The 23934-nt window shown below is 44.3% G+C and overlaps 1 protein-coding gene across 1 annotated transcript in view; it reads left to right on the forward strand.

Moving 5' to 3' along the window:
• tenm1 (teneurin transmembrane protein 1) overlaps window positions 1-23934 on the forward strand; it is a gene marked incomplete at its 5' end in the record, with an annotated part of 403177 nt that overhangs the window by 142461 nt on the left and 236782 nt on the right. The window contains 1 exon segment of the mRNA XM_084041664.1: window positions 3546-3784. Coding sequence (XP_083897790.1) covers window positions 3546-3784 — 239 coding nt within the window.

A 23934-nucleotide genomic window follows, 5' to 3' on the forward strand; every position in this document is an offset into this window, starting at 1 on the left:
AGCACGGCACTAAGTGCGCTTGTAGATCTAGTATTTTTGAAAAATCGTGAAAATGTGTGCAAATCTTATATACATTTTTTTAGCGTTTTTTTTACTCAAATCATTGCTTCTGCGGGTCCCTGGAACAAAATATTTTCAGATGGGGGGTCCTTAGCCAAATATACATATCATTTTGGGGGTCCTTGACATGAAAAAAGCTTGAGCGCCACTGATATAGCAACACACGTTTTTTTCAGAAAACAGTTAGGATTTAAAATTTAGTAGAACAGTGCTCAGGTCTTAATGGGTTAAAAAAAAACTGTTGAATGGTGGGGTACGGGGGGGGGGGTCCTAAACTCCACCACCATGGAGGCGTTTTAAACGAGTTTCAGTCAGACGTGCAGCAGAGTGAGAAACACCAGGCATACATTTACATAAACAGGCTGGGTAAGACATTGGGAACCTTTAGTGAAGGTGAGGGCTGCACTGTGCCAGGTTAATTGTCAAAGCGTTAACGACAGAAAAGGTCCCGAACTTGGAAATCATATTTCTCTCCCTCCCCCCTCCTCCCTCACCCGCCACATCATGCTGCACTTACTGTCTGTTAGAGGAGATGCATGTAGAAATGGCCTATAAGCAGGGGTGCACATAGCTGGTTCGCAGGTGCGCATGCGCACCCATAATGCGCGGCACATCAGACGACGCAAGGCGCGTTTGCGTACCAACAGCTGGGACAGGAATTTCCAAGCTTTTATTTTTTAGCAAAACTAAAAAATAAAAGCCTGGAGATCGAGGCTAGGAATTTACTTCCTGAAGCCACACTCACACAATCACGCTAAAGCACGCGTCGGCCCCAAGTACAGCCATTAGGCGCAGGGGGAGGGGACGCATGCTGCATGTGATTGTTGCCTCGCATCCTGACACACAGACACGCAAACTATGCCCCCCCCCCCTGTTGACAAAACGGCGGGGGGGGCGGGACGGGACCATTTATTTGGTGCACACCAAGTCACATCTCCAGGTGCTCTTCTGAGTACTAGACCTAAAAAGTGAAGTGCACCCCTGCCTATAAGCCTTGTGATGGAGGTCTCTGCCATGATAATCATCCGGAAATTACCGTAATAATCCTAAAACTTTTTTTTTTTTTTTTGGCCCAGCGGCCCACCGGGCATTTGCCCGGTACGCCAAATGGCCAGTCCGCCGCTGCATTGTGAGCTTGTAGATCAGCTATTTTTGAAAAGCAAAAAAAAAACAAATTACATCACAGGAGCTCCAAATGAGTCATTAGTGGTGTAGCAGCTGATGCTGATTACAGCCAGGACAGAGAGTTGTTGCATGTTGTGAGTGTGGTTGTGTGTAGATGCACAAAGGTGAGAGTATCTATGTTGTCATGGGCTAGGGTTGCACTTGTTTAGTGACTGTGTGTGCTTCATATCTGTGAGAAAGCCGTTTAGTTTGTGAGGAATCTGTTTAGTTGATAAGCCTTTCTTCAGGGCCAGCAAATTGTTTGTTACTTTTGGTTATACATTGTCTTGAGTACGCACAGTATTTCGTTTTTTGCTGTGTTTTTATTTATTCTGTTGTAATATGAGTTTCCTTTGTTATTGTTGTAGACCACAACTATATATAAATCACCTAACTGGGGACACACCCCTTCATACCTTGAGCCATTCTAATGCATTAAGACCTGGAACGCATCTGTTTCATTTTAAGATTTCTTTAGCTATTCAAAAATAGCAGATATACAAGCTCATAGCACCAAGTGCAGCGCTTTGAGCTTGTAGATCAGCATTTATTTTTTTAAATCATGGCAAATGTGTGCAAATCTTTGAATATATATACATTTTTAACTCAAATCTTTGCTTCTGGGGGTCCCTGGAACACAATACTTTGAGGGGTGGGGGACCGCGGACAAATACACATCATTTTGGGGGTCAAGTTTGAGAACCACTGATATGGCAACATAAGTAAAAACATAAAAAAAAACTGTTAGGATTTAGAAGACATTTGTAGAATCCCCATGAAGCAAAGATTTGAGTTAAAAATGTTTGCTTTAAAAATACATATATTCAAAGATTTGCAAAAATGCTCGTAGAGCGGCACGAGTACCGCGCTACCAGCTTGTAGATCTGCTATTTTTGAACGGCCAAAGACGTCTAAAATTACACAGATGCGTTCCCGGATTGAATGGGCTAATTCACCAGCTTTCTTGGAGACCCCCGTCTCCAAGTCACCCATAGGTGTGTAAAGGTCTTACTCCTTATTGCAAGTTGACAATAACCACTCTGAATTTGAGACGACGCATATGTACGAACAATTATAACAAAATGCACCTGGGCATACGCACACCCTGCCTGCCCCAGCATCTCTTTGCTCTACATTTAGTCCATTCCTAATTTTATGACCCATTTATGTAATGTTTGAGTGACTGTGACCAGTGTTGCCAGATCCTGTGAGAGAAACAAGCAACCAGGTCTAGGAAGACCAGCCCAAAAGAAGCGACTATGGGCCACATGAGCACTTTAACATATAGACATCAGCTATTTGAAAATAGCCGATCTACAAGCTCACAACGCGTCGCGATGCGACGCGTTGTGAGCTTGTAGATCGGCTATTTTCAGACGGGTGATTAAAATACTTGCCGTATTGCTTTGGTCAGCTGTAATCAATATAAATGATGAGTCACAGCAAAAAGTGACTCCAGTTACAGTTGCTGGTTGTAAAAGCAGAATAATCTCACCACACGTGGGCATGTCATTAGAGACGAAAATCTTTCCTCAAGGAAAAAAAATCCAATCATTTTAATAATTTAAAGTTGTGAAAATAGCAGATCTACAAGTATCAGCTCAATGCTTTTTGAGCTCATATTCGATGGTCTATTTTCGCCATTCGCCGTAGGGTGTGTAAGAGGTACGTGACAAAGCTTTTCTATAGGTACATTAGTCAGTCGGTTTTGCTGACGAGCTGTCTGTCTCTTAGGTCAGACGGTGGAGGTTTCACGGAGACATACTGTATGTCATTGGTTATCAAAGTGGGGTCCGGGGACCCCCAGGGGCCCTTGGGGGGGTACCAGGGGGTCCCCAGCTAAATGAGTTACAATTAGTTACTGAATTAGGGTCACAATCATTGTAACCACTTTAACCATTATGTTATACTTTGGCCAAATATGTATCATTTTGGGGTCCTTGACATGAAAATGTTTAAGAACCACCACTATAGAGCGTGCCAAAAATCCTGAAGGGGGTGTCATCAAGTGTCTTTTGGTAGCAGCGGACATCTTTGAGGGGTATAAACCAGGTTGACTTAACATAGCCCAAAACAAACATGTCTGCGCTACTATGCCACGTCCCCCCCCCCGTGGTGACGACCCCCCGTGGTTGACTGTACTGTACTGTCAATAATCTTGTTAATAAAGTATTCAATCAATCAAAACGTACACTAAATAACTAACTAACTAGCTAACTATTCAAGTGACCAAAGGAACGTGAGCAAAGCGAGGTGAACTTTCTCATTGCCGTTACTGCACTCTCTTAAATTCTCTCTTGTCTGTGTTTTCCTTTCCGCAGGCACTTCCTGTTCAAGCAGGGCTCCGGTTCGTCGGCCCTGCTGTCGGGGGCGGGGCAGGGCTACCCGCTGACCTCCGGGACGGTGTACTCCCCTCCCCCGCGGCCGCTCCCCCGTGGCAGCGTGACCCGCCCGCTGTTCACCTTCAATAAGCCCCACCGCTGCTGCAACTGGAAGTGCACGGCGCTGTCCGCCTCCCTCCTCACGTTGACCCTGGCCCTGCTCCTCACATATGTCATCGGTGAGTCCGGTCTTCGATTTAAAACGATAAATAATTCAGGTGTATGTATGTCTGTTTAGAAACAAGCCTCCGGAGTCTGGACATGGTCTTGTCTACAGAGTCTTAGTTAAAGCCGGTCGCAAATCGATAGGACCCGGGCAAACAAAACAAAACAATAACTTCACCAACAGGAACAAAGGAATAATGAGAGATGCAGCAAGTTCAGAATGTAACGATGCGTGCAAACAGAAAGGGCAAGTTCAGTTAAGAAGTTCGTTTTTGAAGAAGTTTTGTGGGTAATCTTCCGTCTTAATTGATCGTTTTGCCCCGTAAAAACTTTCGGAGGAAAGTTCTGCAGGGTCGTGTCGTCGTATCGAAGATCATCGCGGAGGTTGTCAAAGTCGAGTACCAAAAAAAATCACTCATCGATCGCTCTGCGATCTCTACCAGCCTCTGTTCACTGCCAGCCCCCCCCCCCCCCCCCCCCCAACCAGGGCACCCACCCCTCCCCCTCTTCATTCCCCACCTGCAGTGATGCTCAAGGTCGTGTTGGAGCAGGCAGGGGTTCACAATATAATCACACATACACATGCACGCACACACGCTCTCACACACATACAAACGTGTACTTAAAGCACACCCCACACATAATGCACGCGCATGCATATACACACACACACACACACACGCATATGTCTGCAGAGTTACACATGCATATGAATAAGCACACACACATACACATGGGGAGGGGGGGGGTTGGGCATGTAGATTAATCCCCAGGCTGAACCATGCTATTCCATTAATGTTCCGGCCCTGGTAATTAGTGCGTTAGTGAGGAAGCATGAGCAATGACTGGGAGACGACTTCACCTTTTAATTGGTGTCGCGCTCCGCTCCTGCCTCGCACGATGATTGATCCCTGCATTGATGTCCCCATGGCAACACACCCCGAGATGTACGGGATGTACTGTATGCATACATTTAGCGTTTTGCCCCTGCGTACTGTATCAAAAAATATGTTCAAATACAGCATTAAAAGGGGGGTGACGGGCCTAATGTCTTTGTCTGGGGAGGGGAGGTTGGGACCCAGGGGTGCTGATTAGGTTCCCTCGTCAACTTTAATGATTCCATGATCCTCATCAATTAATTAACAGCCGCTGACACCGGGAAAAAAAATCGAGTGCGCTTTTAAGCAAAGACGAATGGCTCGAATTTACAGTGTGTCTGTGTTTGAAATGTAACTACGTTGTAGGACTTTCTTCTGTTCGTGAACGAGGGGCACCAGGAAATGTCATTATTGGTCAAAATGAAAGGAGAGGTCGCACGGCTCGCAGCCACGATGCAAAAGTCAATCCCTGAAAAGAAGACCTTTTGTCAGGTAGAAACATTGGTGTCTTAATAAATCTTTTTCATCGTGGCTGTAAGCCGTGCGACCTTCTTTCTTTTTCATACTTCTGCACCGTGGGTCAGCACCTCTGCACTATTGGTGTACACCCTTCCTGCTAGTTTATTGGTCAAAATGGAATGAATATCTCTTTCTAGATTGGCCTTTGTGTCTGCCCAGTAATCTAATACAAATGTATTGTATTAATACTGTATATTGTTATGTTGTAAAATATTACATTATCTGTGATGTAATTATTTAAAAAATTGAATTAGTAAAAACATTTTTTGAACGATCTGGCAGTTTATTGCATTAATCGGTTTGTTGCAACGTAGATTTAAATACACTTTGACCAATTACAACAAGGCATTTTATATACTGTATATAGCAGCAAACAGATGGCCACCCCACAAATATTTATAGAGTGCAACAGCATGATCTCAAATAATTGTATCGGAGTAAAAGTACAATATTTGCCTCTGAGTAGAAGTAAAAGTACTGAAAATTGGAAACGCTCCAGTAAAGTAAAAATAGCACAGTACTTGAGTAAATGTACTTAGTTACTTTACACCCCTGACATAAACATGTACCTGCACACTACTGTAGCTTGCTCAACACGTCTACACGTTACCGCAAGCCAGCTGCTTTGTATTATGTACAGTGCATTTTTCTCTACTGTGATATAAGAGTCTTTTGGCGGTCGCTTTGGTGGCACGTGTGTCGAGCTTTCCGATGAGCATTCCGATGAGCTAAAATAGATAAGAAGGACCGACTGGTGATGTAATTAACGGTTATACGTTTTATCCCTGCTTCATGGTCACACTGAACATACATGCTTTTGGGAAATATCTGAATGTACAGTATGTAGCCCTCTGGCGTCTCTATTTTGGTCCGCAAGCTCACAACGCATCTCATCGCGATGCGTTGTGAGTTTGTAGGTCCATTTTTTATTTTACTTAGGCTATATAGGGCTTAAGTGGCGAAGAAAATGCACAACCCCGCCCCTCTTCTGTACAAACCGAGCCCTGTCTAAACGTTTATTTGTGCATAGGAAATAGGAGAAAGTAGACAAGCGACAGATCGTGTTTGGGTGAGTGAAATTCAGTATACAGGGTTTTTTTTCTTCATTTATTTTTTGCTATAGAGTATACTGTATCTGTAGAGTCATGCTGGGAGAATCATAATGGAACTGCGACACCAGTCTCTCTCCTCCATTGTCACATCAGCCAGACGCTGAAATTCCTGCCTCTCTCCAACACACAAAGGGCGGATTTCTCTCACCTTCACCTCAGTGTTCCACCTATTCACATGGCAATGAGTTCTGGGATGAGAGTGTGGCTAGAGATTACGTAAAGCTCCAATCCATAACTTTCATGTCCTACCCCGCGATTGCAAACTCCTCGGGTCCTACTGCACACCCGGCAAAAATATCTACCGCCGTAGCTAATAAAGAAAGAGGATGACTTGAGTTTTGAGCTTCACTACCACTTCTTTCTTTTTTTTATCTAGAGTTGGCAATTGCCCCATTTTTGTCTTTAATTAAGTAATGCAGATGTCTAACAATAATTTAACTCTTGAGAGCGTCAAATTAAACCAAATGGACCCAACTCTCCATCATTTAGCTGGGGACCACCTGGAAGCAGGGTTGCCAGATCTGCTTATTATAATTTCCCCGCACGATCTGCTATTTTCAAATAGCTGATGTATATGTTAAAGTGCTCATGTGGCCCATAGTCGCTTCTTTTGAGCTGGTTTTCCTAGACCGGGTTGCTTGTTTCTCTCACAGAATCTGGCAACACTGCCTGGAACCCCCTCAAGGACCACTGGTGGTCCCCGGACCACTGGTTGAGAACCACTGATCTAAAGGTATAAGCTCCCCACCTAACAGGCTACTACAGATTACTACAGATTGGCAGTTAAATGAAGTCAGGAGATCAGTCGGTTGGACACAGACAGATGGCTACTATGGTGCTAAAAATAGCCTATGGCTTGATGTCGTTTTCAACAACAAACACGTGAACATGTACATGCTTAAATTATAAAGATAACTACTTAAGATAATTACACACCAGAAGCGTGATGAATAAACAATCCCAAAACGCGCTGGGGAATATTTGGCATTAAAAAAGCGGCAACAACATGATGCAATGCAACACGTTGTCAGCTTGTAGATTTTTTTCGCCCCGTTTTTGTGTCACACAATTTTTTTGCGCCACACCGTCGTATATATACGGTGAAGTAAGTAGCTCAAGTGGGTTAACCCATTAAGACCTGGAACTGTCTCATTTTTAGATTTGAGCTAAAAAGCATTATTTTACACTTTGGGCTATTCAAAAATAGCAGATATACACGCTCATAGCGCGGCACTCGAGCTTGTAGATCTGCTATTTTTTAAAAATCGTGAAAATGTGTGAAAAACTTTGAATATATATATTTTTAAAGCGAACATTTTTAACTCATATCTTTGCTTCTGGGGGTCCCTGGAACAAAATATTTTGATGGGAGTCCGCGGCCAAATACATATAATTTTGGGGGTCCTTGACATGAAAAAGATTGAGCACCACTGATATAGAAACATACGTTTTTCAGAAAACTGTTGGGATTTAGGAGACGTGTAGAATCGGCTTCAGGTCTCAAGTGGGTTAAGCTAACGGCTTGATGCAGGCGTATACAATCACTTCACCCAGCCGGGCGGATCGCCCATTCACAGGATTCTGTGTTTGCCCCATTCAGAGGGATATTCTGCCTAGCCTGCAGCTGGATGATACTGGGTGGGGTTTACTCATTTGCAGGAAAACTAACACAGCCGATAATGAGACAATGACATTGTGTCTCAAATGAAGCTTTCCAATTAGCGCGGCCGCTCGGACGGCGAGCGATAGGAGAGATAATAACGCCCCATGCCACAGTGACGCTGTAGCACCCCCTGCCGAGACGAGACTGAAGACGGTTCCTCCTCGCCCGTCTCTCCTCCTGTCCTCCTCGCCGTCTCCTCCTTGCGCTCCCCCACGCCTCCTGGTGCGGCAGGGGCCTGTGAATTGCTTTGTTAACCCATTAAGACCTGGAACTGTGTCATTTTTAGATTTGAGCTAAAAAGCATTATTTTACACTTTAGGCTATTCATAAATAGCAGATATACAAGCTCATAGCGCGGCACCGAGTGCCGCGCTACGAGCTTGTAGATCTGCTATTTTAGAAAATTCGTGAAAATGTGTGCAAATCTTTGAATATATATATTTTTAAAGCGAACATTTTTAACTCACATCTTTGCTTCTGGGGGTTCCTGGAACAAAATATTTGATGGGGGTCCGCAGCCAAATACATATAATTTTGGGGGTCCATGACATGAAAAAGATTGAGCACCACTGATATAGAAACATATGTTTTTCAGAAAACTGTTGGGATTTAGGAGACATGTAGAATCGGCTTCAGGTCTCAATGGGTTAATTTGTTTATGTCCCCCAGTCCACCCCCAGCCCCCTCCCCTCTACCCTGCTGCCGTTAAAGCTTGTTATTAGGCGCGGCACGGCCATCAGATATGAGAGGCGGGCATTATGATATCAGCGGAGGCACTTAAGGAGAGATAGAGGACAGATAAAGATTGCATCTGCAACTTTGATGAAGATTGCGGCCGACGACAACAATGGCTCATTTTTCCATTATTTGGAGACTTGACACGGAAATGTCCTGCCGGCTGCCCGCGCACTGTGGAAGCTTATGAGTGGTGTTGCCAAATTGTGTCAGAGAAACAAGCAACCTGGTCTATGAGAACGAGCCGAAAAGAAGCGAATATGCAAGATCAGTTTAACCACTTTAGACCTACAGTATATACACAGGCTATTTGAGAATAGCAGATCTACAGGCGTACAACCTGCCACGCTGTGAGCTGGTAGATCTGTTTTCAGCAAAAATCACGTGTTGTTAGCTTGTCGGTCTGCTATTTTCAACAGAAATCTTGAAAAAAAAGAAGAAAAATGTGATTTTTTTAAAAACATGTTAACACAAATCTTGTATGGGGTCCCTGGCACATAATATTTTCAGATGGGGCGTCTGTGGAAAAATGCATATTAATGTGGGGGTCCTTGACATGAAAATGTTTGAAAACCACTGGTTTAAACAACATCAGGAAGCAAGCCCGAATAAGCAACTACCCCGCAAACAAGCCCCCCCCCCACCCCCCAAAAAACCTGCAACAATAATTTGCAAGCCATTTTTACAGAAAAACACAGCAGACATGGCAACACTGGCTGTGAGCTGCCATTGCGTGTTGATAGAACTAATTGTCATGTGCCGGAGCACAGGATGAGGAGACAGACGGCTGCTACTGTACTGTATGTGTCACTTATGAGGGACCGCCGTCCCCATGGCAACAGCGAGAAGCCTGTGACAAAGTGAGCAGCTCGCCATGAAGCAGCAATCAAATCATCACGTTTTCCCTTCCAAATCATACCTCGATCACACACGCACGAGCGCACGCGCACACACAGGGAGTTTATTTCCCTTTGTGTGTGTGTGTGTGTGTGAGAGAGAGGGTGAGGGTTAGCAGAGACAGGCAGAAAAATATACGCCGTAATAAGTACATTCATACAGTTGTAAGTTAAATGAAAAGGCAAAGAGCAACATGGGTACTATGAAAGGACCCTTCAACTAATTGATGGTTAGGTCCAGCTGCTATTCAGCCAGCTCAGTATGGAGGACTTTAAGTTAACACTGGAGCTAATTGATTGGCTTGCTGGTAACCCATTTAACTGCTGCAGAGAATAAAAATGAGTCCTTTCCCATATAATACAAGGGGGCTAGCATGCGGCTTGTAAATTGAGGCTACATAGGAAGTGTGGCAGTTCATATGAATGGCCTGTAGTCTCGCTGCTGCGCCGCTGTTACGCCCCCTGCTGGTTGCGGAAGCAATTAGGCTCTATACAAGCAGATGGGTTTTTGGCCAATAGCATTCATTCGCATTTTGGACCGGATAACAACCTGATGGCGTATTTGAAATCACTGCAATGTATTGGCTTCATTTACGGTCTGTAGAAACCAATGGCGTGACGCTGTCGAACATTTTTTTTACGGTCTATGTTCCCAAACAGCGTTTTAGCTTCTGCGAATGAGTGTGGTTCCCTATACGATCGTGCCCTTCTAGGGGACGGTCGTATTCAATGGAACTTTGGGGGAATCACTCTGTCACACCGTAAGCTGGGATAAAAGGATAAAAATAGAGAAGCGAGGTGACCCGTAGGTTTTTAATCCATTACTCAGGGGATTAAAAACCTACGGGTCGCTATTTAAATGTTACGGTAGGTGAGGCGAGACAATATCTCTGTTTTGGTTGCTGTAGTCCAGAAACATGGAGGACAGAGGTGTTGTCTGAACACAGAGAACTGAGCCATCCAAACCTACCCTCTAAAACAGGTGTCTTCAACGTTTTTCAGGCCAAGGACCCCTTAGCTGAGAGAGAGATGAAGCAGGGACCACCCACCCACTACATATTGTATAAAATTGCGTTGCAGATGAAACCTTTTTCATAGATTTCAAAGATAGCTGGATTCATGTTAATGTGTATTTTCAGATCGTTAACCTTTAAACCCTCAATATTTACTCTACACGACTTTCCGAAAATAGCCGATCTACAAGCTCACAACGCCTTGCAGCCCGAGGCGTTGTGAGCTTGTAAATCTGCTATTTTCGGCTCATGTACCCCACCACACAAAGATTTGGCGGACCCCCTGTAGTAACTATGAGGGCCCCCCTAGGGGTCCCGGACCTCCTGGTGAAGACCCCTGCTCTAAAATAACTGATACAGGAGCTGTTTACCAAGAGAGAAAAACAAACGCAGCTTTGTTTTGTGGTATTAAAGGGCAAGACCACTTTGGTAGAGGTTTGGGTTGTGTAGTTACCTTGCCATGATGTAACTCCAAAGGTGGGCAAGAAATAAAAAATAATTGCTCCATTGATTAGAAATTGACAATTCAAAATATGCTCCTCATTGACTTACATTGTACGGTAAAACAGCTCTCAAACTTTTCTCAAACTGACTTTGAGAGCTGTTTTACCGTACAATGTAAGTCAATGAGGAGCATATTTTGAATTATCAATTTCTAATCAATGGAGCAATTATTTTTGATTTCTTGCCCACCTTTGGAGTTACATCATGGCAAGGTAACTACACAACCCAAACCTCTACCAAAGTGGTCTTACCCTTTAAGAAGAAAAACAGAACTTATGTATGTGGCTGGCAGTGTTGCCAATGTCTGCTTTTTATAAGTGACTTTGAGTTAATATATTGGTAGTTGCAGGGTTGTTTGGGGGGGGGGGCTTGTTTCTCAAGAGTAGTTGCTTATTTGGGCTTGCTTCCTAATGTTGTTTAAACCAGTGTTTCTCAAACATGTTCATGTCAAGGTCATTTGGTAATTATAGCGATTCTCAAAGCAGTTGTCCCCCAAACCCCACCTCCAGTCCCTACGATCACGGCACCAGAGCCTACTTGATCGCGCAGCTGTATCCCCTCAAACCTCATTTATGCTGCGCCGTGCGACGGTGTCGCGCGCAGAGAACGGCCGAGAACATCAGACCTCCAAGCTCTCACAACGGTCACATCCACGACGCAATGTGAGCTTGTATGTCAGCTGTTCTCGGCACGCGTTCTACCGTTACAGGGTGAAGTATATATGCAAGGGATAATGCATGGGGAGCCGAGGTGGTTAATCGCCCTGAAGGGCTTTAAATTTCAATAATGACTACCTCCCCATGCATTATCCCGCTTATTACACGGCTACTTAATAAATACATAAATACATTTACCCAAAAGTAACAACAAAACGAAGTATTTCCTTGCTTACGGCAATGAAAGTATTCCATAAGTATTGGGCTGGGCGGACAAGTTCGCCTCGCAAAAACAAATGACGAAATGGAAAAAAACTCGCCCCAAAACACACTCGCCCCCCATTCTATTTACTGCCGATTTGCCTGTAATACCGCCGGATTTGCCCCGGGGCGACTGTGTTTTGGGGCGAGCGTTTTGGTATTCCCCCGTTGTTGCGCCACGATAAACAAGGAAGTGTAGTGGATCAAATAGAATGACTTTTCGGTTATTGCATCGTCTATTTCTCACTTCAAATGTTTTCAAAAACATTATTGAGAGCAACGTTTAGTTGTAAATGACATTGTTTGTTTGTTTACATGGCTGTCATGTTGGATAAAGCATAAAATCAAGCAGCGCAGGTTGATATGAGCAGGTGTTCTGAGTCTCTGATTAGACAGCGGTCCGTTATTGAGCTCATCGGTCATTATCCAGAAATAATGACCGATGACTGACCAATCAGAATCGAGCATTCAACCAAGCCGTGTAATAAGTCTCGCTAAGAGCTTCTCACCAGCCAACACACAAGAGGAGGTTGAATGAACTGAAACCAGCGCCCCCCAAAACAACAGGTTTGGGGATCTGTTTGATTGATTACATGAAACCTGCACAATGTTGGTAAGCAAGAAATCTGTCTACAGTATATACAGTAGGTTTAAAGGGGTTAAACTGATAGTCGACTTGATAGTCACTGCTTTTGGGCTTGTTTCCATAGACCTGGTTGCTTGTTACTCCGGGCTGGTGTCTTTATTAACTTTCACAGCGCGTCCGGTGTGTTCAGCTGGTAAGTGTTCTGTTGGAGGGTACGCTTTGGTGCTAACCATGAAGGAAATCCCTTCCCTGGCATACTGTGTGTTTGTGCAGTACAACAACTCCAGTGCATTTAGCATTTCCTTTCATCCTCTCAGTTTATTTGACAGAACACTGCTGTGTGATTATAGTTCACAATGAAATGTGGTTCACCTTTGAGTAGAAATGCAGAACTACATACACAAACTTTGTGTGTGTGTGTGTGTGTGTGTGTGTGTGTGTGTGTGTGTGTGTGTGTGTGTGTGTGTGTGTGTGTGTGTGTGTGTGTGTGTGTGTGTGTGTGTGTGTGTGTGTGTGCAAATCGTCGCTGTCGGGTGGAAAACCTTTTATGTCCAAAACTGCAGTGGTGTAAAGTAACTAAGTACATTTACTCAAGTACTGTACTGTACAATTTTGAGGTATTCGTACTTTCCTTGAGTATTTCCAATTTCCAATACTTTTACTTCTACTCCACTACATCTCAGAGGCAACTATTGTACTTTACTCCACTACAGTTATTTGACAACTTTAGTTACTAGTTACTTTGCAGATGTAAATTATTATATTATAAAACATACATTAACCACTTTAGCCCTATTGTATACGTAGGCTATTTGAAAATAGCCGATCTACAAGCTCACAACGCGTCGCGTTTACTTAAGAAAATAATTTGAGTACTTTTTCCAACACCGCAAAACTGTTACTTTTCGGAAAATGGAAAAATGTGTTCCAACGGATCCAATGTAATTATTATTTAGTCACTCGTCGTGATGCGAGCCGTTGTGAGCATGTAGATCGTCTATTTTTTCTACTCTTGCATCACTCTTGTCCAACGAAGTAGTACTTAAATGTATGGGGGGAAAAAAACATCAAGTTGAAATGTGGGAGATACAAGGTTTCTACCCCACAGCAACGATAATGTGTGCATTTTAGAGTACAGTCAGTTTGTGTGTGTGTGTGTGTGTGTGCGTGGGGTGGGGGGGGGGGTCCATGCAGGTATTTATTTGCGTCCGTGTGGATGTATGAGAGTCGGTGTGGGTGTACAATATGCACATGTACGCACGAGTAGATGTGTTTGGAAGTACGTGTGTGTTTACGGGTGTGTGCTGTGCGCGTGCATGCATGTGTATTCACGTGCGTTTGTGCACGTGTGTCTGTGCGTTTGTGTGTGAGAGAGAGTGTATGCGTGTGCGCGGCTCTCTTGGCTGGTCCTTCATGCCTCATTGGGGTCTGTATTGATTGGTCTAGTTTCTCTTTGTTTTCAGCCCTCTCTATTTTGGTCCTGTGATGCAGCCTTTGCTAAAACGGCCCTGAAAGCTGGAGGAATCTTGGGGTAAAATGGCTTTAAATGCTCAGACATGCTTTGAATGGGGAGAGAGCCCTTTGGCAAAATGTCTCCAGAAGGTCACAGAATAGCAACAGTTCACCTGACAGCCATAAACAAACAAACACACACACACACACACACACACACACACACACACACACACACACACACACACACACACACACACACACACACACACACACACACACACACACACACACACACACACACACACACACACACACACACACGTACCGGTACATGCTCGCACACATCTATGCTTCCACACGCACATGTGTGCCTATTGTATGTGTATGTCACTTTTCTATTCTCTTTTTACGCGAAAAGCCACACACACAACACGTACGCCTGCGCACACACACACACACACACACACACACACACACACACACACACACACACCAGCCCATATTATGCACTGGAATAAATGCTTACACCTACACATAGGGCCTACTGTATAGCAATTCAAAAACAAATGCAGTGGATTCAACTCAGAAATTCTGTCAATTGTCTAAATAACAGAGAACTTGCACGGGTAACGTATAAAATGAATTAATAAGTAGCAGAAAAACAGGGCCTAGTGTGCCTCATGTGGCTATAGGCTAACCCCCTCCTGGATACATGGCGTGCCTCCTGGTACGATGTTCCATTCAGTCATTCTCAAGGTTATTCTGCCTCTCTGAACTCCTTCGACAGAATCAGCCAACACCTCCTGAACACCATAGGCCTGCTATACAGGGGGTATTAGCTCAGCCTCTAGGCACTAACCTGTACAAATCCAGGCTAGCGCCTGGTAAGCTCAACTGCTGTGGTGTGAGTTGCTTAAAGGGCAACTTTGCAGATTTTTCACCCAAATCCTATTTTAACCCATTAAGACCTGAGGCCGCTTCTAAACATTTTCAAAATCCTAAAAAAAAATCTGGAAAAAAAATCTGAAAACAAATGTTTTCACGATTTTTCAAAAATAGCAGATCTACAAGCTCGTAGCGCGGCACTCGGTGCCGCGCTATGAGCTTGTAGGTCTGCTATTTTTGAATAGCCAAAGAAATCTAAAGTGACAGAGATGCGTTACAGGTCTTAATGGGTTAATGAAGTTGAGGACATAATAAACATGGAGTGTGTTTTTAGTTTTTTCTGTGTTTTGATATTCTTAACATGATTTTGGCGACTGGACTACAACGCACTACAGCCCATGTCAGACCTTCTCTCATACAGCTGATGTCAATCACCTCGTTAAGAATGCTCAGTGTCAGTTTGTCTACCAGCACCTCCACAGTGAAGGGCACCATGACACTCCTACAATAACTTTAGAGGTAAAACACCATCTAACAACATTCATATTTGCAGATGCAATACAAATTACTATTTACCAAAGGTTCAAACAAATGCATAAAGAATTAAGAAATTCAAAACAAAAGCCTAACTAACAAAACTAAAACTCCAGTCACACCCCTCTCTCATCCCTGACCACTTGGCACAGTCTGAATAGGTGTTTGACAGTCTTAACAAGGTTATTGATTGGCATCAGCTGGAGGAGAAGGTCTGACTGGAACTACAGGAAAGAATGGGCTGTAGTCCGTCATAGTCCAGGAAGAACTGACTGTCAAAACAACAGGAAAAAACACGAAACATCATGTTTATGTCCTCAACTACATTAAAATAGAGTTTTGGTGCAAACATCGGCAAAGTTGCCCTTAAATACATAAACGGACGGGACATAAATGGCAATTATGTAGGACTTTTTCCATATGTGACGATGACCGTCAGTCACGCGATTATGAGATTATGAATGCATACACAGAGGAATGTGAATGCACACATACTCAGACATACTGGCCCTCATTTATCAACGCAGCGTATAAAGCGGCATATAATTTTCCATATATTCGGCCGTGCACCAACGTCGAAGTCACATTTATCAAAGGATCCTAAACAGCTGATCCTAGCGTACATCAGGTCGGGGCTTTGATAAATCTCACGTCTGAAAACGAGCGTCATTTAAATAACAAGCCCTTAAATATTCTCAAAACGCCCCGATTTTACGACATGAAGACGAACCAGAATACGACCAAAGACATGAAAAGGCAATAAGAAATAGCTTCCCCCGATCGCCTCGGACCACACACGCACACGCCCCTCTCTCTCTCTCACACACTCACACACACGCGCCCGCCTGTGTTTTTCATGTAATCCGCAGCGGTATCTTTGTCACTTAGGCTTGTAGCCTATATGAATGACATATTATGATAACAATCACATCGCCATGAATGGAATACGTTTGTATATTCATTTATTTACCCCATACCGAGCAGTGCACGTTCAAATTACACTAAAATAAAGCAGTCAGACTCGGCCAGGCTGCAGTGATTCCGTGCCGCCACGTTAATAAGAGATTGGAGCGTCGGGTTTATATCCTTAACCCAGCCAGGTTGTAGTCTTCATAACTCTCTATGACATAACGCCATAACATAGGACAAGCTACTGTAAGTTTGTAGTCCATGAAATGATCGTCGGGAGTCCCGAAAATGCGCTCGCATGAAGCGCTGTATATTTTGAAAATAGCAGATCTACAAGCTCACAACGCGTCGCGTTGTGAGCTTGCAGATCTGCTATTTTAAAATAGCCAATGCAACCGAATGACTGTTAAAGCAGTTTGTTTAAATTACTTTATAAAATGTTATATTTTCTCAGGGATTATTTATTAGTGTAGATATACATTTTGGAGTGGATATATGTGTCCAGATGCCTGCCAGACCGTCAGACAATGCTGCTCCGCAAGTCTAGAATGGAATAAACGGGCGCAGCCAACGTCAACAACTGGTCTCGACCAGACGTGAGATATCAGCGTAAAGTAGGATGAAGCCCACGTCAGGATATATTGATAAATGCCGAAAGGTGCGGTGATCTCGCCGTACGCTCATTATTCGGGCTGCACCGCGTTGATAAATGAGGGCCACTGTGTGTACACACCATAGAGACATAATATATCTAGAGGGCGGGCGGACTGCCCCGCCCCCAGGTATTCATTTCTATGAAAGTTGCTCAGTGGCTCAGTTTGAAGCACCCGGAAGTCTGCCGGAAGTTTAAAATTGGGTCCATTGGGTCTAATAGAATCTGTCTGCCGGAAGTACCAATATTGGGTCGTATAGGCATGGCCACAGAGTTATGAGCAGGTGCACAAACGGTAGATGCGCGCGCAGTAGCATTTTAAATGCGGAAGTGTTGCATTCTCAGATTGACCACCAGGCGTCAGGCGCCGCTTCACTGTTCTACCGCGGCTCTGGGGGCTTGCTCCACACACACACACACACACACACACACACACACACACACACACACACACACACACACACACACACACACACACACTTGGACAGTAATGACAGTGGTATTAGTGGTTGTCAGGGGGCTTGTTGGAGAAGTGAAAGAAAGACACTTCATCCTCTCCGACGTTGTTTTATTGGCTCCCTCCTCCATCTCCTCCTCCTCCTCTTCCTCATCCTCCTCCTCCTCCTCCAGCACCTCTCCCACACTCTCTGTCACTCTCTTTGAAACCAGGCTTAGCTGGAGACTAACAAAGCTACGCAGAAAGCAGATAGGAGCAATTGCTTTTTGCTGTACATGGAAAAGCCCTGTTCGCTGTGTTTGCGCGTGCGTGTGTGTGTGTGTGTGTGTGTGTGTGTGTGTGTGTGTGTGTGTGTGTGTGTGTGTGTGTGTGTGTGTGTGTGTGTGTGTGTGTGTGTGTGTGTGTGTGTGTGTGTGTGTGTGCGTGCGTGCGTGCGTGCGTGTATTGGCATTACTATGCTTGTGAGCGCCAAATGTTCCCACAAGTATAAATTGAGAAATAGTTTGAGCACACATTTCCTGATCCTCACAAGGGAAATGGTCGTTGTTGTTCTATGATAAAGAGTTATGGTTTAGGAGTTATGCCTGAGTCATACTTGGTTGCGTGCCGCCGTCGTGAAGCAAAATGTGCCGATCTACAAGCTCACAGGCTTGAGCTTGTAGATTGGATGTTTTCGTTATGCGATTGCACAACAAAGTATATCAGGCTTTGGGGTTGACCCCCCATTAAGACCTGGAACGCATCTGTGTCACTTTAGATTTCTTTGGCTATTCAAAAATAGCAGATGTACAAGCTCATAGCGCACCGAGTGCCGCGCTATATAAAATTGCCACTAAATTGTCAATAGCCGTCCTAAAATGTTGATATCCTCAAAAGTATAATAATACCAACGTGTGTGTGTGTGTGTGTGTGTGTGTGTGTGTGTGTGTGTGTGTGTGTGTGTGTGTTTGTGTGTGTGTGTGTGTGTGATTGTGCAGCAGTGTGTGTGTGTGTGTGTGTGTGTGTGTGTGTGTGTACCGTGTTTTTGACGGTGTGGATTATGCAGCGTGCGATGTCAAAAAAGCAGCTCTGCTATAAGGCTGGGCTGTGTTTCTGTGTTTCCTTGTTTCCTGGCGTGCGAAGCGTATCGATAAATCATTTTTAAGCGAGTGCTGCGCTACCTTGGCGCTAATGGTTATCGATAAGACACTGTATTGGCAGTCAATCACCCGCTTTGTGTGGAGGACAACAACGCAAACACGACCGCTCTCTGTGTGTGTGTGTGTGTGTGTGCCGCAAAACTCTAACAATCACGCACACATGCGCACGCGTGCACAGACGCCTGTGTGTGTGTGTGTCTCTCTCTCTCTCTCTCATATTCCCCTTCCCCCCATCAGTGTGAAGTCTAATCATGTATCATTGGAACCCGCAGGCAATCACCTCTATCTAATCTTAAAACACACACACACACACACACACACACACACACACACACACACACACACACACACACACACACACACACACACACACACATACGCACACAAACAACAACAACATCCGAGTAGGGATTATCGCGGTGTGTGTGTGTGTGTGTGTGTGTGTGTGTGTGTGTGTGTGTGTGTGTGTGTGTGTGTGTGTGTGTGTGTGTGTGTGTGTGTGTGTGTGTGTGTGTGTGTGTGTGTGTGTGTGTGTGTGTGTGTGTGTGTGTGTGTGTGTGTGTGTGTGTGAAACAGTGTGTGGTTTAAACGCGGAGGCTTCCTGGAGCGTCCAGAGCCAAGAGACGAGAGAATGTAGAGGCTTCACACTAACCATTTATCACACACACAATAAAGATGTGACATCCATACGTCACCTCATTCCCACTGTTACAGCTCCTCTCTCCCTCTCCCTCTCCCTCTCTCTCTCTCTCTCTCTCTCTCTCTCTCTCTCTCTCTCTCTCTCTCTCTCTCTCTCTCTCTCTCTCTCTCTCTCTCTCTCTCTCTCTCTCTCTCTCTCTCTCTCTCTCTCTCTCTCTCTCTCTCTCGATAGACTGTGGACAGGCAGAGAAACCTCAGTCAGAGATGGACTCTTTATTCTCTCTGCGCTTGTTAGAGCTACAAAAACCTACAGCTTCCACATCAAAGCCCCTCCACACACACACACTCTCTCTCTCTCTCTCTCTCTCTCTCTCTCTCTCTCTCTCTCTCTCTCTCTCTCTCTCTCTCTCTCTCTCTCTCTCTCTCTCCTCCTGAACCTGTCATGTACTTGCATTGCACACCTAATATTGTCGCTGTCAGGCAGAAACCTTGTATCATTCTCCATTATTTCAACTTTTTACGTATTTTATTCCGTCAATTAACCCATTAAGACCTGTGGCGATTCTTAAAAATGTTTTCTAAACGTTTTCTAATACATTTTCAAAAAAAATGTAAAAAAAAAAAAATTCAAGATTTTTCAAAAATAGCAGATCTACAAGCTCATAGCGCGGCACTCGGTGCCGCGCTATGACCTGCATTGACGGGGTGACTGCATTACGTAGGAGAAAGAGGGACTTAAACAGGGAGGCTACAATGTCCCGTGCTCATTTTACGTTTGTTTTATTTTTGTAGAATCCTGTATGAGGTCCATCATTAAGTGTTAATGTAATAAAAATATATATTTTAGATAACCTTTTATAAGCATAAAGGTGAACGCTGCAGTACTCGTATTACTAAGTCAATTTAGCAGATCATTATAGCCTACCCATCTGCTGCAGCCTATTTTTATGCTAATGCAGTACCATTTGATGGTTTCTTTTGGCTTTCTAATTGATTTCCAATAATAAATAAACATACTTTTGCAAATAGCAAGCATATGTTTCCACTCCCATCTTAATAGGGGTATACAATACTTTAAAAAATGTACCTCTAAGGTACATTAACCCATTAAGATCTGGAACGCAACTGTGTCACTTTAAGATTTCTTTGGCTATTCAAAAACAGCAGATCTACAAGCTCATCGTAGCGCGGCACCGAGTGCCGCGCTACGATGAGCTTGTAGATCTGCTGTTTTTGAAAAATCGTGGAAAAATATTTTATATTTTTTTCAAAGGATTAGGATTTAGAAAACGTTTCTAAGAGTCGGACTCCGGTCTGAATGGGTTAGAACAGATAAATGGACGACTTATTTAATCGCGCGATTAGCTATGACGATTAAAGGTTTGAATCGTTTTACAGCACTCATATGTATCGTCTCTGTCGGGTGGGAGACCTCACATGTCCAAAACCTTTCACCATTCAACTTTTCCAGCTTTGTAGATCTGCTACTTTTTGACACCTTTGTGTGACGCTGTTGTGTGATCAAGTAGGGCGTTATTTTACCAAAAAAATGTCTAAATGTCACAAAGGAAGAGTATAGGAGACCACCTCCAACCACTGCACTGGTACTAGTACTAGTTATATTGCATTAACCCATTCAATCCGGGAACGCATCTGTGTCATTTTTTGATTTCTTTGGCTATTAAAAAATAGCAGATATACAAGCTCATTGAATATATAGGCCTGTATGTTTTTAAGCGAACATTTGTAACTCAAATCTTTGCTCCTGGGGGAGGGGATCCCTTGCTGGATCAACATATTTTGAGATGGGGGTCCGCAGCCAGATACATATCATTTTGAGGGGTCCTTGACATTTGGCCATCACTGATATAGCAACACACGTTTTTCGTTAGGATTTAGAGGACATTTGTAGATGCGTTCCGGGATTGAATGGGTTAACATGCTCTACTACCGCGCAGGTTGGTGGTTTTAGTCATTAAAGTAAGTTCCGGATTAACACTGAGGATTTGTGTAAAGGTGTCTTTTAGGTTTGCACATTTTCTTGCATTTGTATCGTGTTATCTTTGATTGTGTTTGTTGTTGTTGTTGTTGTGTGAGCATGAAGAGGAACCTACCCAGACAGAAAGCCCTGTATGTGTGAATGCAACACAATACACTGATTACCATTTGTCTTCCTGAATCTGGAATGAGGCAGACAGCCATCGAGTGAAGTATAGGGAGAGCGTGCGCTGAATGCATGCGCGCCAGGCACACACACACACACACACACACACACACACTGCGTGTGTGTGTGCGTGTGTGTGTGTGTGTGTGTGTTCTGCGTGCACTTCGCGCGCACCTGTGTCAGATCTCCTTAACTCCCCCCACCACGTACCATTGCCCCCCCCCCCCCTCCTCCTCCTCCACTCTGGACGCTAAGTGTTCCAGCTAAAGGTCAACAACCATAGACGAGGTGAGATGGAGAGAGTGTGTGTTAAGAGAGAGAGAGAGATGTAGGCAGAGAGAGGATGATGATGAGGAGGAGGAGCAGTGAGAGGTTTAAGGAGGGATGAAGTGGAGAGAGAGAGAGAGAGAGAGAGAGGGTGGGCTTATGAGTGGCTGTCACCGTCGCCACTGTGGGGAGAGAGAGAGGGAGAGAGAGGGGGAGAGAGAGAGAGAGAGTCAGGGTGGGTTAGGGACATTTATGATGAGGATAGGAGACGAGGGCAGAGGAAATGAGTGGAGATTAAGGTAGCCTAAGGTTTTGAACGGTGGAGAAGAAAAACGGTGTTTCATTCGGGTTCAGTCGGGGACAGTTATGTCCCCTTTTCTCCCCCCATGTCTCCTCTCTCCTCATTATAAAAGTGAACAATGAAAATTATACAAAATGTTACCTTTGGGAAGACGCTCATCATCGTTCTCAGAGTCCTCTCATGAACCATAATTTATGGCACCATGATGACTTGTTCCACTTCACAGCAGAGGAGGATAACAACAAACCATGAAACATATACTGTACCAGCCTGCATAATTTTGCAACGGTACGAAAGAAGCCGTACTTCACGGTTAACCCATTGAGACCTGAAGCCGATTCTACATGTCTCCTAAATCTCAACAGTATTCTGAAAAACGTATGTTTCTATCAGTGGTGCTCAAACTCGTGTGTCAAGGACCCCCAAAATGATGTGTATTTGGCCGCGGACCCCCATCAAAATATTTTGTTCCAGGGACCCCCCAGAAGCAAAGATTTGAGTTAAAAATATTCGCTTTAAAAATATGTATATTCAAAGATTTGAACACATTTTCACGATTTTTCAAAAATAGCAGATCTACAAGCTCATAGCGCGGCACTCGGTGCCGCGCTACGAGCTTGTATATCTGCTATTTTTGAATAGCCAAAGTGTAAAATAAAGCTTTTTAGCTCAAATCTAAAAATGACACAGTTCCAGGTCTTAATGGGTTAAGCCCGATTTTATACTTCGCCGTACGGCGCCGACGATGCCGCGTAGAAACGACATCTATACAGGCTCATAAATGTGGCATTAATCTCGGGGACGGGCTCATTACATACAGACACGTTTAAAGCAGAGGAAATATTCTATTTTTTCCAAATGATGTCGTTGCTAAATCAGCTGTGACCATGACATATGGTCCCTCCTGCTTTACACTGTGTTTAAATGTATTCATTATTTTGCCAACGCCATCCATCCATGTTGATGCATAAGTTCTCGCTCAACTTGAAGGCACGTATATTGTGACAATGGTGCAGAAAGTTCCAGTCACCAAATTGTGACACATTACATTACAACGTGTCATCACAGCTCTGATTTCACAGTGAGCTCTTAATGAGAAAAAAAGAAAAATGGTGAAAAACTCTATTTTGAAGAGAGTGACTTGTTCCAACGCCAATATGAAGAGCGGTATGTGTGTGTGTGTGTGTGTGTGTGTGTGTGTGTGTGTGTGTGTGTGTGTGTGTGTGTGTGTGTGTGTGTGTGTGTGTGTGCGTGTGTGCGTGCGTGCGTGCGTGCGTGCGTGCGTGCGTGCGTGCGTGCGTGCGCGTGTACGCTCTCGTCATGAACTGACAGTTCAATTAGTGTGAACTAAGTGACGCTTGGCGTCCCCCCTGATGATGGCTCTTGGTTATAATCGTCACCGTTTTTCCGCTTTGAAGAGTCCCGTATTGTACGCCATCAGAAAGCTTAAACCAACAGAGGCCCCGGCGCTTGTCAGAAGTTTGAACGTGGGGAAAAAAAGTGCGATCCTCTGAGATCCCCCCCCGCGGATTCCACGGCATCACAGAGGAGCACGTATAGGACCAAATTCAGCCTCAGCCTCTCTGAGCTCCGTCGTCACACATTTGATGCGTTTCTCAAAGAAAATCATCTTTTTTTTTTCCTCTGCGCCGCAACCGCCATGCAAAGTGACTCCAAAAATGGCTTTGAACTATCATACGGTTTTAATTAGGTATTCCTCATCAGCCAGGGGAGGGGAGGGAAGGTGCGTGTGTTTGTGAGTGTGTGCGTGCGCGTGTGTGTGTGTGTGTGTGTGTGTGTGTGTGTGTGTGTGTGTGTGTGTGTGTGTGTGTGTGTGTGTGTGTGTGTGTGTGTGTGTGTGTGTGTGTGTGTGTGTGTGTGTGTGTGTGTGAATAATACACAGCATGTGAATAGGAAATACATTATTGTATGTGTACAT

This window comes from Gymnoscopelus microlampas, assembly GCF_963454915.1.
Source record: "Gymnoscopelus microlampas genome assembly, chromosome: 18".
Taxonomy (NCBI): Eukaryota; Metazoa; Chordata; class Actinopteri; order Myctophiformes; family Myctophidae; genus Gymnoscopelus; species Gymnoscopelus microlampas.